This window comes from Mixophyes fleayi, chromosome 6 (genome assembly GCF_038048845.1).
Source record: "Mixophyes fleayi isolate aMixFle1 chromosome 6, aMixFle1.hap1, whole genome shotgun sequence".
NCBI classification, from domain to species: Eukaryota; Metazoa; Chordata; class Amphibia; order Anura; family Limnodynastidae; genus Mixophyes; species Mixophyes fleayi.
This window is the reverse complement of record NC_134407.1, coordinates 167,791,563-167,809,381: the sequence shown is the minus strand read 5'-3', so window position 1 is coordinate 167,809,381 and position 17,819 is coordinate 167,791,563. Positions and strand designations below refer to the sequence as shown.

At 38.9% G+C, this 17,819-nt stretch overlaps 2 protein-coding genes across 2 annotated transcripts in view; both read left to right on the top strand.

Moving 5' to 3' along the window:
• SMARCE1 (SWI/SNF related BAF chromatin remodeling complex subunit E1) overlaps positions 1 to 17,819 on the top strand; it is a 241,199-nt gene that overhangs the window by 144,453 nt on the left and 78,927 nt on the right. The gene's annotated exons all lie outside the window — the stretch shown is intronic.
• KRT222 (keratin 222) overlaps positions 6,797 to 17,819 on the top strand; it is a 37,489-nt gene continuing 26,466 nt past the window's right edge. The window contains exons 1-4 of the mRNA XM_075177129.1: positions 6,797 to 6,947; positions 8,824 to 8,897; positions 11,545 to 11,776; positions 17,475 to 17,557. Coding sequence (XP_075033230.1) covers positions 11,546 to 11,776; positions 17,475 to 17,557 — 314 coding nt within the window. The 5' untranslated portion in view covers positions 6,797 to 6,947; positions 8,824 to 8,897; position 11,545. The remainder of the gene's footprint in view (positions 6,948 to 8,823; positions 8,898 to 11,544; positions 11,777 to 17,474; positions 17,558 to 17,819) is intronic.

The window sequence follows — 17,819 nt, the reverse complement described above, 5'->3', positions numbered from 1 at the left end:
AATGTTCCACTGAGTAGATAAAGAAGAGAACAAGGTTTTGTTTCTCATGATCAGAAGCTATTAAGTTTGGGCCTCCTAAGGTCTCCTAGCCCAGGGCCTCCAGTTGTTTTAATACGACACTGATGACAGAATAAAATATAATGAAAACATTTTTAGCACAGCACAAACACTTTGGAAATGTCTACATATCACACTTCCCTGCAAAGTTGGATATATATGTCTGCTATATATAATGTATGTTGTGGAATACAGGTATATACATAAAATGTCAATATGCAAATAGTTTCTGCAGCGCTCAGTGACAGTACATGTAACAGAACACATCTACAAACACACTTAAACACAATACTTTAGCGCGTAGAATTAATATGTATATATGGTGTTCCACAACGATAAATGCACTAATGTCTCTCCAGCTCTCAGGTAGACTTAACACTAATCAATATAGTTTATATAGCATAAATACCATTGTAGGCTCAATTCTGAACAAAAAGTATTACTCGATTTGATGGTTTCCATCCTCCCAAGGACTGTAGTTTATGTATTAAATCCGTAATGCATTAGATGATGACCACTGTGTTCCTGGAGAAAGGCTGGCCGCCTGGTGGTGAGCGCTGATTGTTGTGTCAAAATCCAGCCAACAGAATGCAATCAGGGGATTCTGGGTGTTGTAGGCTGTATCTTGTATCCTCCGGCAGTTTGCTCTGATGAATCTGTGACCACCGTCAGTGCCCTTCTGCCAGCATCAAGGCATCTCCTGTAGTCCCCAAGCTAGTGATACAAATTGATATTCACAGTGACACTGTGAGGAGAAGGTGAGAAGATGGCACGGAAAAAAGAAAGTATTCCATTTTTTTCATGTGTTAGTAAAATAATCATTAATAAAAAAACATTGTATTTTCCATGAAATACATTTAACTGGATGATATTAATATCATATGTATATAAAATGCACATTTTACAGATGCTCTTGAAAGCAAACACAGATTCTAACAAGCATACTCGATCATTATTACTATCACCTGACACTTACACCTGCCCTGTAACTGGTGCAAGTGGTATGAAATAAAAACACGTCACTTACTGTACATTGACTACATGTATACACCCCCTCCCCCCACCGTTCCGCCCATAAAATCGTATGGCTGTCGCAAGTGTCTCTTGCGTTCGAAGATAAATTGGATGTGCAAAATACGGCACATATCAGCATTTACATTCCTTAATGAATCAGGCCCATTGTCTTCAGCCTTTACCATGGGAATTCATCAAGATTAAAAGCTTACTACATTTTTGTACCATGTTTTCTTTATACTTTGGAGAACAACTATTCTCTTATATTGTAAAATTAATTCAGTTTAAACCTTCTGTAGCCTAAAAAAATTGTGCCCCCCCACCCCCAATATCCTTGCGTGCTGCCTAGGGTGCAGCATAGTCAGTCTATTGGATAATCAGACCCTGTGAAAGAGCAAATCAGCATAAACCACAACAAAGAAGCTATTGCTGTGATACCTCCTAATCTTTTTTTATTTGATAACATTATTAGGTCAAATTAGATCATTTTTCTCTTGACGTAAGGAACTCTGACACACAGTACACATCCTGCCCACGGCTCTCAAACGTCTTTCAGAGGCTCTGGTTGTAACATGCAGACAGCTGCTTGATCTAGTTTGTTTTCAGCATCTTAGTCCCATCTACTACTGCTTTAGTAGAAGGTAAACAAGAGAAATGGAAAGAGACATTAAAGGTCATTTACAACAATGTAAATGTTCTTTTGAGACATCACACATCTTGCGGGAAACTTTTCTGGGAAAAGGCATTTCTAAGCACACTTCGACCAAAAGTGACTTGTAAAAAACACTTATATAGTTATTTGCTATGTACTTTTTTGACATTTATGCACAGAAAATTAAGTATTTGAGCTAAAGACATCAGCCGATAGGGCATTTAGGAAAAATTAAGCCCAATTAGGGCAGAATTAAGATAAGCCCCCAAATTGGGTGATTTACACTGGCACATCCCAGTGTTTAATAAAATTAACTCAATCCATCTCCTTCCTGTTGGTATGTTAGCCTCCCAGATTTCTATAACCCTGCTACCTCCTGTATCTCCCACTTCCATTGTGGAGTCCTCATCCTCCTGCCCCTTTTTTTGCGTTGATGTTTTTATCATCATTTTTCTCTGTTTAACATGTCACATTTTCAGATGAGGCCACAGCTTGGTGGTGCAGAGCCACGGTCAGTGACCAATATGTTGGTGTAGGAGTCAAGCCGCGGAGAACTGCACCTTTAATTGGAGGGAGTCCCAATGGAGCCAACTGTAGGGGTGGTGGGTCTCCATGCCCCAGCAGACACTGGAGGGTACGGCTGTGCACTGCTTTATTTATTTTTAGTATTGGGTGGTTTAGCAGATTGACGCTTTGTTTTTCTTGCCACCAATTTCTACAGCAATTAATTAAAGGTGTGAAATCAACTTGTTGTCTGTCATTATTTACTATGTACTTTTGATGAGGTGTTTGAGGTAAAGATATAAACCAATAGGACGTTTAGCAGGTTTTTTTGGTCCTAAAGTGGCAGTAGGTAGGACATTGATGGGACATTTTTAGATTGACAATGGAATTTCCACCATGTGCATTTTTCCGCACCATCAACCAATCCACAAATATAGGTGCTCATTAGCTACATAGGGATTGGCCATATTTGTACTATATACACAAGGTAAGTCTAACACCAACATAATCTGATACCACGTAGAAAGATGTGAAGTGAGACTGTTTACCTGTTCTTGAATAATCCAACAACTTTTAATCATACAATGATTTAGAAGTTGTTAACTTTAAGCATGAATTAAAAGCCTGTTACAAGCATTGTAACCTTTTTAGATTGTATTACTTCCTTTACCTCTTCATCTACCATATATCATCAACATTTCATCAACATTTATTTATATAGCGTCAGCAAATTGTTCAGCGCTTTACAATTGGGTGACAAACATGGTAATAAAACAATACTAGGTAATACAGACAGAGGCACAAAAGCCCTGCACACAAGCTTACAATCTATGGGACAATGGGAGTTGGATACATGAGGTTAAGTCTACATATTGCATTTCGGTCCGGCCAGAGTGCAAAGGTAAAAAGTGATTTGCATGCTATATGATCCAGTCACATAGCAATGTTAGTCAGGGGCACAGAGAGTTGTTGTTTTGAATTGTGTAAACAGTGGTAATAGGGTAACTTAGGGGGATTAAGAGGGTCGTTGAGAAATATTATAAGCTTGCCTGAAGATGTGGGTTTACAGAGAACGCTTGAAGGTTTGTAGACCAGAGGAAAGTCTTAATGTGCAAGAAAGGGAATTCCATAGAGTGAGTGTAGCTCAAAAAAAGTCCAGTAAATGGGAGCATGTTATGAGAGTGGAGGAGAGACGCAGCTCTTGTTCAGAACAGAGTTGTCAAGTTGGGAGATATTTTGAGACACGTGAGTTGATGTTTGTTGATGGCCTTGTAGGTTAGTAGAAGAATTTTATATTGGATTTGGTAAAAAACAGGAAACCAAAGTATAGACTGACAGAGTGGCTCAGCAGAGGTAGAACAAAATCACTCCAGTGGCTGAGTGCAAAATATATTGTGGATTGAGAGTCTAATTCGGGGAAGACCAGTAAGGAGGAAAATGCAATAGTCAATGTGGGAGATGATGTGTTCATGAACTAGTTTTTGCAGCGTCTTGTGTGATTTATGTGCATATTCTGGAAATGTTTTTTTAGATATTTGCAACAATATTAAAATATAGAGACAATGTTGGGGAAAAAAGGATAGCTGTGAGTCAAGGATCACAGCTAGGCATTGAGCATGTGGGGTGCTCCCTTCAATTAGGGCAGCATGGTGGCTAAGTGGTTAGCACTTATGACCCCAGCACTGTGAGGCAGGAGTACAATTCCCGACCATGGCCTTATCTGTGTGGAGTTTGTATGTTCTCCCTGTGTTTGCGTGGGTTTCCTCCGGGTGCTCCAGTTTCCTCCCACACTCCAAAAACATACTAGTAGGTTAATTGGCTGCTATCAAAATTGACCCTAGTCTCTCTCTCCCTCTCTCTCTCAGGGCCGCCATCAGAAATCGTGGGGCCCAGTACAAATGAAGCAGGCCCATGGCAATGAAAAAAAAATCATGTAGAAAAAGAAACTTACCTTTTGTGGTCACAATCCGGCTCCCTCCCTGGTCCCCTCTTCCATGAAGGGGATCGGACTTAAGCAATTGAAGGGGGCCCCTAATTATATATATATATATACATATGCCAAATATTGGCATTGTCCCTACTAGAATCACAACATTTCACAGTCTCCTGCTCTCTCCTACCTGTTCTTCTCACTTTCACAACCTGTGACTGCAGGCCTCTTTAGTTGTGGCTTGTCTGGATCCTGGAATGTTGGGGGCCCTATTTGGAAAAAAATTGATACATTTAGAAAATTACAGCCAGCCCCGGCGTTATATCAGTAGCACCCATGATTAATAATTAGGCCTTCCTCCAACCCCAACATTAAAATAATAGTATTCACATTTAATAAATAAACCTATTTACCTCCCTACAAACAGCCCCAGGAATAAATTAATAGTATTTACATTTCAGAAATATATCTATGACATTAAATAATTCATAGTCACATTTAATAAAGTGACCTCATTCTCCCCCACATTCAGTAGCCCTCAAACCACCCCATCTTAAATTAATAGTCTGCACTATAAAATTGCCCAACCATTATCCCACAAACAAACTTTCACCCATTAATTAGCCACCACCTACCTCACACTACATTGCCACAAGCCCACTGTACCATCACACACACATTACTGTGCCCCTTCCTCACCATGTTGTGCCCCCTTATGATCACACTGCGCCCTCCATGCTGCTTTACCCCCTTCACCTGGCCCCCCATTATCACACTGTGCCATCCTGCCCTCCCCTCTCCATCACTGTGCCATCCTGCCCCACCTCTCCAACACTCGGTGACTTTCTGCTGCCCAGCCCCCTTTTTTCTCTCTCCCCTTTTTCCTCTTACTGTCTGTGCCTCTCCCCCCTACTCTTTCCTCATGGTGTGCCTTTCTCCATTTTTTTTACTTACCTTTGTATTAGCTTTTTTCCTCTCTTCTCTTCTCTTCTGTCTTCTTGCTTCTTTCTTGTTCCTCTCTGCACAGTTCCTCACTGAGTGTCGGGCGTGACTTGATGACGTCACGCCTGACATTCAGTGTAAATAGTGAGAGGAAGGAGGAGGGATGCCGGCACTGCGATCACATGAGTATCTGTGTTTTTTGGGGGGTTTTTTTCACTACCCTGCTCCCATCACCGACGAACTACCGAGGCCCTGGACACCAGTGCCCGTCCACAACAACCCCCCCCCCCTCAAAAACAAAACAAAAAGGAAAAAAAAAGTGTAAAGAATAAAAAAAAGCCCAAAAAAATGTGGGCAGTGAGGGCCTGGGTTGGGCCATTAGTACCCGCCCCCCTCACCGGGGGGCCCTGCTGCTGAGCCCCCTGATGAGCCCGGGCCAGGTACAAGAGTAGCCGCTGTACCCCCCTGATGGTGGCCCTGCTCTCTCTCTCTGTCTGTGTGTGTATGTTAGGGAATTTAAACTGTAAGCTCCAATGTGACAGGGACTGATGTAACTGAGTTCTCCGTACAGTGTTGCGGAATTAGTGGCGCTATATAAATAAATGATGATGATGATACTGATGATTTATGGTCATGTTGTCAACAGAAATAGAAATGTCAGGTAAGTAGCTTATGTTGGTGGGTGGCGATATTAGTAACTCTGTTTTGAAAGATTAAGCTTGAATTGGCGAGAGGATATCCAAGATGAAATGGCAGTAAGACTATCAGTAACATGGAACAACACAGATGGCAAGAGATCAGGAGAAGATAGATATATTTGGGTATCATCCGCATAAGGATGATACTGAAATCCAAAAGAGTTTATTAGTTTTCCATGAGAAGGTGGTGTAGATAGAGAGCAGCAGAGGGCCTGATTCTAAACCTTGTGGTACTCCAACTGATAAAGGAAACAGAGCAGAGGTGGATCTAGAGAAATTTACACTGAAGATCGACTAGAAAGGTAGGAAGAGAACCAGGATAGGACAGTGCCTTCAGTACCTAGGGATTGTAGCGTTTGTATAAGAAGAGAGTGGTCAACAGTGTCAAATGCAGCAGAGAGATCAAGGAGAATTAGAAGAGCGTAATGCAGGGCCATCTTAACAACATTATGGGCCCCCGGGCAAAGCAGTGCACCGGGGCCCCTACATATAGATATAGATATAGATATATAGAGATAGAGATAGATAGATGTACTTGCTCAGTGACCCTAGTAGGTTTTTTTTGCAGGTTTTTTTCTTTTGCAGGATTATTTATTCTCATTAAGAGCCGTGCCTATGGGGCCCCCTTGCCCGTGGGGCCCCCGGGCAGCTGCCCATCGTGCCCAATGGAAAAGATGGCCCTGGCGTAATGGCCTTTAGTTTTAGCAGTGATCAAATCATTGACAAACTTAGTCAGTGCAGTCTGCATCAAAATGATTATGTATGAATAGAGGTTTATCTTTAGCAGAATTTAAATCTATAAAAAAAACAGCAACATCTGTACAAAAAATACTCTGCAAATATTTATACTCAAATTGACATTGTTCTGTAATGATATAGTTCTTGATACGTTAGACATCAAGAAAGGGGATTTAAAACTGGTTAAAAACCTGATGAGCAACATTCTTAGCAAAGGGAACATTTCTGACAAGCTGCAGTCTCAGGAAAGTAAACTTTCCATAGTGTCCAACGTGGCAGATCGCTAAAGAAACATGTATATCTTTATAGCAATTTGCAGGACATTATCTTATTTCAAGGGATAAGAATAAAAGACATGTGATACCAGTAAGTTACGGCGTTGACATTTCTCCGGACAGCCATCGAGAGATCAGTAAGTATGAAAGATGTTTTTCTTGTTTTTAGGGGTCATTATGGAGAGAAAATAAACATATTAGGGAGAGGCATTCAACAAATACATTTACATACTGCCAGATTCCAGGTAACTACTGAGCTAAATACACAATACTGCAAATGTAGCTGGTCATATATTGTGCTTGCGGAACAGTTGACATTTTTTAAACGTTTTAACTATACAAGCAGGTATTAAAGTGTCGACAGTGATTCATTTCAAGATAAGTTGATATTTTGTTATTGTCATTTTAGTAAAATAATACAATTGCTACAAGTCTTTTTGGTGTTTATAGAAAAATAAGACCACCAAACTTTTCAAGTGCCCACATAGGGCCACAAGATTTGTTTTTGAAGGATGGGGCCAATTCAATTCTTCGCCCATCAACCATCAGAGCCTTGCACAATGAGACTTTGCAGAATGTTCGATACCCGAAACATTGTTAATTCTTTCTTGCACCTCATAGACTTTAAAGTAAAAATCAGAAAAGTTTCGGCTACTGTTATACTCTGAAGTGTGCGTAGTCACACATCGTGCCCTGCTCCTACGGGAATTGATTTATGCAATCTGTGATGTAAAAAGGGGCGTAACTCCATTGTAGCTATTTTTTGCTATTTAGCAAACCTGTTTTACTGGCCATTGTTAATACATACTATTATAGCAGTTAACATTAGGGAATTGTCCTTGTGGTTTTTTTTTATTTTAGTAAACAGTATGAATTTATATTATTTATTTATTGCCTTTAGTTATTGGCTTGTATGTGCTCTTCTGCAGCTTGCACAAAACACATCACTTTTTCTAGCTTCCTTCTATGCTTTTCAGACATTTATTTATATCATTAGGCAGAGCTGTTAGTCTTTGCTAGTCTGGGATATGATGCAAAGCTGCTTGTGCCCAATGTAGAGAATACAGCAGAGTTGTGTCATATCCTACAGCAACAACAATAGCTATCCCGGATCATATAAATACATGGCTGAAATGCACAAAAAAGAGATAACAAATTACAGCCACTTAAAGGAACAAAGATTTTTTCCCTATACAGATGTATATATTACATTCACAAGAGGGACATTTTGAATGGAAAAACGAACACGGATACTTTTTATGTAAAAGAGGAACTTTATCTACAAAAGTGAACCACTAATAGGTATTGCAATGTTGCCCACATAAACAGCACTTCTATGTAATTCACAGTGCAGAGCTTCAGTTCTCTTGGAACAAATTGGCATATTACCTGTTTTCACTTGAATGCAGCATGGTGCTCTGATATAAGGGTGGCATGTAATAGGCTAGTTTCAGCACTTGCCCAGTTACATCCCATCCTCTTCAGTCAACATATAGTACAGTGTGTACAAAGAATGTTTACTCATTCACATCAGGCCCTGTCCATGCAGAGCGTACAATCTAAATTCTCTACCACCTGCACACACGCTCTCTTACATTAACCTGGGATAGAACCCATGACCCCAGTGCTGTGAGGCAGCAATGCTAACCACTGTACCACTATGCTTAATACTTTAATATGTTGCACATGTGTGCTGAAACACATTATAACCAGCTATTACTTCTGATTAGACAATAAAGGTTGCTGCGTTCTATTCACACAATTTTATTTAATAAGCTTAAGAGTCAATTATTGTGTATTCAGGTTATTTGACTTTAAAAATGAAACGTAAAATGAAAAAACACTTAACTAATAGGTATGGAGTCTGGCACTTGCTACTGTCAATAAGAAACATAACTGGTGTGTGTAAGATTAAAAATGAAGTCTGGTTCCTCCCAGGATAAACAAAACTTATTAAGGAATCAAAGTTCATATGTTTGCTTATGATGTAATGGTGTGTTTATTTTAACTCAGCCTGACCAGATCCATGTAACAGCAATTCACGATCTTACTCAGACAGAACACCTGACTGGACAGTCACGATCAAGGTATTTGAATACGTTTAATCCAAGTCCTTCTTTTTATTAGGTGCAGTGTCCTTTGTCTTTATAGAAAATAACAGAATAGTGCTAGAATTAGGTCCAGTGGTCAGGTCATGCTTGGTTGGCTTTGTGTAATGTCCTATGTCTGTATAGAGTGTAATAGCAGTGTATTATAATTATATCCATCTCCAAAGGTACAATAACTGAATCTCTGAGCACAATACCTATATTAACACATTTAATCATATATAATTATATTGTATTTGAAATTCTTATGTTGCTCATACAGAGTAAGTTCCGACTAAACATTGATCAGAACTGTGTTCAAGATGCAAATACAATAAGGGTCCTAGAGACATATAAACAGCAGACTAATGTAATGATACAATACATGACCCTGAGGTGTGTTCATCTCAAACTGCAGCTTATTACACCTTTTAATATAACCTGTTAACAATAGTATCACACTACTTATGAAGATTTAATTTGTCCTCATTTATTTAATCAACAAAGGATCAAAGAGTGAATAAGTTATGCTAATGTCTGATCAGTACCTGTAATGTAAGTTACAGTGCAAAATATATGCAAGAATGTGCTGAATAGAATTAGTACAAAAAGAAAACGTAGGGCCTGATTCATTAAGGATCTTAAATGAAGAGGTATCTTATTTTAGTCTCCTGGACAAAACCATGTTACAATGCAAGGGGTGCAAACTAGATTTCTGTTTTGCACATAAGTTAAATACTGACTGTTTTTTCATGTAACACACAAATACTTGATATCTTATTTGTACACTGAAATTTAAAGTTGATATTTGTGTGCTACATGAAAAAACAGTCAGTATTTAACTTATGTGCAAAACAAAAAACTAGCTTGCACCCCTTGCATTGTAACATGGTTTTGTCCAGGAGACTGAAATAAGATACCTCTTCATTTAAGATTCTTAATGAATCAGGCCCCTAATCATTTCCATTTACTGTTGTACTGTGTATCAATCACTCATGATTTTGCGGAGAACTTGTAGTAATTTCCAAAAATTCTAATAGCCAAAAACGGAAAATTAAAATGATTATTCACTGCATCCAAAATTAGTTTTACTATGTATATCACATTACTGGAAAAGGTACAATTTCAATTTTCTTTACAAAGTTGACTGACATTCCCACGGGACATGGTCCACTGTTGACAAGTCCCACAGCATTATCAGCCCAGTATATTAAAATATTCTAATTTCACCTAATCGATTCCTGCGAGTATTTCTATCCTTACTTTTATTACATGTAATACTTCCTTTATGGTCAGTACCCAGGAGTTATCTCCTGAATACAAGTGAACTGTAACCCCGTCACCCAAAACATTTTAAAACTGATTGCATTCAGACACGTGCACAAACAGATACTAAGACATTTCTAGACACCTGTCACGAATGCCCAGCCTGTCCCAGATACAGCAATCTGAACAGTTGGCCGTGACTGGCGTCACCTTAGTCACTTAGCAACGAATACACCTTTTCTGCCACCACAAAGGAGTTATTATGGTGTCCTTACATTCACCAAAACCACTTATTAATGTTTCACACTTACATCACATACACATGTAGCATGAGCCTCCCTGGGCTTCGTAAGTTCGCAAAAGATCACGGAGAATCTGCTAGATTAAATGTAGTTTCATTTGAAATATGTTTCCAAGGCTTAGTTACAAAGAGTTAATGACAAGGCAATAAGTTGCACAACTTATTGTAGTTTCAGAAACTAAACTAGGAAATAAAACCAGAGTCACTACTTACTAGTTAAGACTTATAGGGGGGAATTGCGCGCCGTTATACCTATTACCATTATAACGGTAGTTTTAAACCGGCTTTCTGCGAGCAAAAAGCCGTCGTTGAAACTACTGTAATAACGGTAATAAAACGCATTATTACTGTAATAACGGTAATAATGCGCAGGCCACGGTAACACGGCCAATTGTATTCCCCTCAGAGTGTGTGTGGGGGAACACATTTGAAAAATATGAGACAATTCAGTCTTGATAGATCCCCTCCTGAAAATACACACGTTATTCTCTAAGGTAGAATATTGTAAACTTTTTTCCACGTAACTCTCAGCCCCCACCTTTAGAGTTTAGCTGTCAATAAGGACAGATTGATCTCCCAAATGTCACAGGGCTTTCGAACTGAGCTAGGGATATCCTGAGATCGGGAATGTTCACAGGGCCTAACTTCTCACCTCTGCTCGTTCGGCTTGGCTGGTCAGGTTCACATCCTCTGGGTACCAAAAAAACTCCTCAGAGATGCTTATCTGTCTCTTTCTGTCTAATTTCAAAAGATTATTGACACTTGCATAGGTTCAGACTCATGTCATTTAGCAAGCACATGTTGAGATTACAAGATTACATACAATATACATTGTCATACCTGATTATTAAGGGGAAATAACAATAATACATAATCGTATTATTGTTATAATACATAATCGTCACAACACCAATTAATCTATTCAAAGTCTTAGTTACCGATCTGTGAAAGCACTTTATGTTATACAGTATAAGCATCCAATGTGACAAAAATGTATAACATTGTCTAACCTGAATTTAAATTTTGTAAATGAGTATAATGCCAGAGGATGCATAGTACTAACACTACTCTGAATTTCAGCATGGAAAAGTCTATTATCATGAGAGTGGAGACTAACTTCCCAGCAGCTGATTATAAAGGGACAATGAGACAGCTTAACGAAAGATTGTCTGACGTTGTACAGCATTCCCGCCGCCTGGAGCAGTCAAACATTGCATTGCAAAGGAAAATTGAAGAACATTTAAAAAAAAGTGAACCACAATTTCCTGCTTGGAAAGAGAAGGAAGAAGAGTGCAACGACCTTCTCCAGTCTGTGGGTTTTATATAAGGTTTTTTTAACATGTACTATTTCCATGTCACCTATGTCATCCTTGTACAGAGGTTAATATCACCTGTGTTCTCCCCAGCACCTATCTGCCGGGTGCTCCATTCGACTGTTTTTGCTTTCCACCCGGCTATTGGAGCCCAACAGCTTCCTATTATAATAGGAAAAACCATTGTTTTTCCTATAAGGAAAGGCACTATGTGAGCGCTACAGCCAGTAGTGTGTATTACACCACTGACCACTAGTCTGACCAGTCCTGGTAGCTGTGGGCAATTACCTCCAACATTTTTCAATATCATTGCAAAGTATTACAACTGCCCCCACCCGGAATTTCTTAATGCCACCCGGCTGGTAACATTTTCTGGGGAGAACATTGATCACCCATATCATTCATTTGTATGTGTCAATATCACCAGTGTCATCCATGAATAGGCTTCCATGCCACCAATGCCTCTCATGTACGGGTGTCCATATCACTAATTTATTGATGTCAATATAATCTATTTCACCTCTGTCACCCATTTACAGGTACCATATCCCCTATGTATCTACTGGTGGCACCAGTTTTAGACTGAGTATGCGAAGCCACAAGCAAATCCAATCACAAGGGACCAATGAGAGTTAAAAATAGAGATGCTCAGGCTCGGTTCACCGAGAACCGAACACACCCCCGAATAGCAGATCCGAGTACCGAGCCGAGCCGGCTCGTTACTATTGCGCACCCTCGGAATTGAAAACGAGGCAAAACTTCATCGTTACGTCATCATATCTCGCAAGTTTTGGATTCCATAAGTACCGCCCTCCATGGCGATCCAGCGCCATTTCAGAGAGGGACATAGAAGGGGTAGCACAGTTCTAGGCCATCTCTAGTGCAAATGGGCAGCGTCATAGGTAGAAAAGAAAGAGGAGGGGTAGCAGTGTTCTTGAAAGTCTCCAGTGACATTCAGGAGAGCTCCATTGCTTCGTTGCTAATTGTCATTGCTGAAATACAAATAATAGGTCTGGCAGGCTTGGTCTTCTAAATCTGCAGTCACATTGCACTGTGTTATATAGGTAACATACAAAGAGGAGAGCTCCATTGCTCCATTGCTAATTGTCATTGCTGAAATAGAAATAATAGTGCTGGCAGGCTTGGTCTTCTAAATCTGCAGTCACATTTTACTGTGTTATATAGGTAAAACACAAAGAGGAGAGCTCCAAAGCTAATTGTCATTGCTGAAATAGAAATAATAGGGCTGGCAGGCTTGGTCTTCTAAATCTGCAGTCACATTGTACTGTGTTATATAGGTAAAACACAAAGAGGAGAGCTCCATTGCTGCATTGCTAATTGTCATTGCTGAAATAGAAATAATAGTGCTGGCAGGCTTGCTCTTCTAAATCTGCAGTCACATTGTACTGTGTTATATAGGTAAAACACAAAGAGGAGAGCTCCATTACTAATTGTCATTGCTGAAATAGAAATAATTGTCATTGCTGAAATAGAAATAATAGGGCTGGCAGTGTTTTTCTTAATCTGCAGTCACATTGTACTGTGTTATCAAAATGTATTCACAGCAGTACACAGAAGACCAGGAGCACCAAGCAGCTGCTGGAACCAGTCATGATGATAGTAATCCCTCTGCATCATCTACCAAAGCCTATGTTAAAGTGCATAGTGTTTTTAAGTCAGATAAAAAAAATGAAAAAAAAACACCTTTTAACTTGGTCAAGAAAAAAAAACCTCTAATCCAAGCAAAGTTATCCGCAGAAAAAAATAAAATTGCCAACATGCCATTCTACACACGCAGTGGCAAGGAAAGAATGAGGCCTTCGCCTTTCTCTATGAGTGCTAGTTCTGCAACTGTTACTTCTTGTAATGTCAGTCATGACCAAACAAGACCTAGGGGTAGATTTACTAAGCTGTGGGTTTGAAAAAGTGGGGATGTTGCCTATAGAAACCAATCAGATTCTAGCTTTCATTTATTTAGTACCTTCTACAAAATGATAGCTAGAATCTGATTGGTTGCTATAGGCAACATCCCCACTTTTTCAAACCCGCAGCTTAGTAAATCTAGCCCCTAGTCATTCGGACTCCAAAAGTGGTGTCCAAATACTTTTACGTGTAAAAGCCGAGCTGGAAGAAAATAGAAAGGCATTAGAGGAAAATGTATGTTCAGATTCAGAAATGACACAAATCCCTGAGGAGAGTCTATCCACGAGTGCTATGTGTAATCCTGACCTGTCTGATAGTTTACCCATAAAGAAGGCCCCTTTCAGCATTTCTGCAGATGTGTGCATGAAGAGCCCAAGTATAGCCAGTAATACACAAATTGAGGATGCCACTTTGGAATTACAACAGGATGAGGGGGATATTTGTGTATCTGATGAGGGCGCTAATGAGGATGTTGATGAGGATGATGTGTTTGTGTAAGTCCTGCCCCAGTTGCAGCAGTTCTTGCACGTGATAAGAAGAAGGCCATTGTCATGCCTGGGCATAAGACCAAAAATCCACCTCTTATGTGTGGAATTATTTTTACCCAAATCCTGACAACAGTTGTCTAGCCATTTGTAGCATTTGTAAAGCCACAGTCAGTAGAGGTAGGAACCTTAACCATCTAGAAACCTCATCCATGTTACGCCATTTGAAGCGAGTTCATGGCAAGCTGTTGGGAAGATTGGAAACTTGTGCTAAAAAATAACAACAAGCAGTCCATCATCAGCTAGGTCCCTTCTCTCAGCTAGATCCTGACACCTGCAATCTACACCCACAACACCGTCGTCATCAATATCCTCAGTAGCGATCAGAGTTAGTCCTGCATCCAAGTTACTAAGGCTAGATGGCTCCTCCACTATCCTGGATTCCTCAGAAGAATTCTTGAGCGTTAGTCCCACTGCTGCTACTGCTGGGGGTGAATCTTCAGCCCAGAAGCAGACCAAGAAGAAGACTACTAGTAGTTTACAACAATTTACTGTTAAAAAATCCTTTGCAAGAGGAAGCAAGTATGAAAGCTGTCACCCAGTCGCAAAGCGGATCACTGATGCCATGGCAACTATGCTAGTATTAGATCTACGTCCAATATCCACTATTAATGCCTTTGGTTTTAAACAATTACTTGAGGTCTTGTGTCCCCGTTACCAAATTCCATCACAACACCATTTTACTAGAAAAGCTATTCCTCATCTCTAACAGAAGGTTCATAAAAATTTAATTATTGGGCTACAAAATGCCATTCTACTAACACAAAGGAAGTGCAGTTTAGGAAATTAAATCTGATTAATATTTATGGACAACATGGCCTTTCTTCTTTGCACTAACGTTCATGAATGTGTCCAAATCATCAAGTATCACACATATAGCATACATGTGTAATAATCTACAATGTAGATTTATCTGGGTTCAGATATTGCAATAGCAGAAGAAAGTAACTCTTCAGAATGTTTTCATGTATTAAACATGACATAGGGCCATCATAGGCTTGGGGCCATCAGAGGATTCTCTGGTATTTCTAATGGTCAGTCTGACCCTGTTTGGCACCTATTTAGGATACTTTCTAGAACACTGTGCTGAATTCTATGCAAACCGGTATAGATTTACATCTATTACATCTGATAGTACCCTAGAACATCAGTGGTCCTTATCATTTGTAAACAAGGACACTACAAGATAAAAATATAGAACAGGATTTTAATGATCATTTCAAATGAAATTCTGAATGGTCATGGTTAATTGCTCCTATTTAGAGGTGAAGCATTCTTTATTGCAGCATTCAGCTCATTCACATGCTGAAATAACAGCAATTGGATATAACATAATCACATTTTTTCATCTGAATGGGGATTAGCTACGCCATGCTGTGACAGCTGCACTGTGATACACATCAAGCAGTGCACTTAAGTCTGCTACATCTGTACATTCAATTGCATTCCCAATAATGACACAAAGATACATACTGAGCAAGCTGGGAAATCTGGTAAGATTGGACATACAGTGCTAAAATGTCACACATCCAAGTTGAAATCACTAAATACCGATGCCTGCCAATTTACTTCATAATTAGTAAGCACTTATTTAATGATATTATACTATCATAATCTGCGTGTCAAACATAGCATGTGAAATAATAACCACCACCAGAGTTTTAGTCATACATTCAATGGAGCTGCGGATTATTACAAAACATTGGCATTGCTCGTACATAAATTATAATTGAAGAGACACCTTAATCCATAATTATTGCACTAAGTGGCTATGACACATTTTAGAATAAAAGCATGAAATGTAATTATATTACAAGACTTTCTGTATATTATGAAATATGGCTAATATTGATATTTTTGTTTTACGTACAAGTAATAAGACATTGTCAATGGACAATGCATGATAAACATAAATAACAGATCTAGATTTTCCTGTAGGGAATAGAAAATGGAGACACATTGCCTGAGAAAAAAAATTTAAATAATTGTGTGGAACACCGGAGTTCCACACAATTATTATTTTTTTTTTACATTTCATTTTAGTTTTTTGGACAGAAAGTGGAACTAGATACCCAAGTCAGGGCTTCCAGTTCACTGTGCATGAGTGAGCCATGGGTCACACCTGAGCAGAGGCAAGCAGAACGCCAGGCAGTATCAGTATCGGGTAGCTGAGTATCACTTTTCTTGTTAAACTGCAGTGAAACAAGATTGTACTTCTCGCTGATGTATAGGAAATAGGTGCCTAAAATGACTTAATCTGCTGATTTTTCATGATGAACATGCTCAAATTGTTGCCTTTATTGAAACGACTACTAAATAAAAATGTATTTAGTGCTCTCACATATAAAGCATATTCCTGCACAGTCCTGTTTTTCCTGGGACTGCTCTAGTTGTACCACATGTAATGCGGTACAGCCTAGCAGATCAGCAGTGTGTTCCTGTTGTATGAGGGCTATTTCCTAATATGTCCTGATTTTTTAATTGAGAATACTGCAGGCTATAATAAAGCATGAAGCTGCAATGCAATGTTCAATTGTAGAGTCTTCAGTCTCTATCTAGGTGCACTAGCAAATAACAACCACTGTTCAGAGATTACAATTGGGTTGCTAGCAGATTATTAGGCCCGCGTTTAAATTTTTGCCCCTTCTGCAATGCTGTCCCTTTTCCCCCATCACCACAGACATCTACGATCACAACTTTTACCAGATCCCAATTGTTTAAAATAAATATATTCTACCTGTGATTAAATGACCATTGCTTTTTTTGCGCTGCCAATTAAGCAAAAATAAAAAATAAAAGGAGAGGGTAAGATGATGAAGTAATATTCAGTCACTTAAAAATAAGGACAACAAAACAATATATCACCCTAATTGTATGTTCGTTACAAGGCTTAGATATTTTTAGGTCAATATTATTTCACGACAGGCTTGGGGTGAACAGAGGACTAATTTCAATCCATACATTTTCTCTTAAAACTTACGCAATAAAAAAAACCATAAGCTATTCCTTTATACACGCCAGTCTTAATTTCATTTACTGGGAAGTTTACGCTTGTTTTGAACTAAATTTGTTGCAGTATCTCATCCCCCTTAATAAAAAAAAACCAACAAGAAATCCATCCTATTGCTCGTCTCTAATTACAAAAAAAAAGCTTCATATCAAACAAAAGCAAATTTTTTATGTTATTCAGTGTAATTATGAATTATAATGTATTGATGATTATTTTCAGATGTGTGCAATGGTCACAGAAAATACAAAAACTTCTTTGGAAATTGACAATTGCAGCATGGATTCTGCACTGCTCGAACAAAGGTTTGAACTTATATTTTTATAAATAACTAATACAATGTAAATTTTACACCACCAGGCAGTAAATACTGACATAAAAGAGACTGAGATGACAGTGGCACCAGCATACCCATGCTGCAGTCGGGCTTACTGGCACCAGTATTGCCACGTACAAAAATGCTTTGATTTATCTTTAACACTTACTTACATCACTTTTAGGGGGTGTGCACTTTTTTGATAAACAAAAGAGAAAAAAAAGTTTGTTTTTTATGTTTTTTTGTTTTTT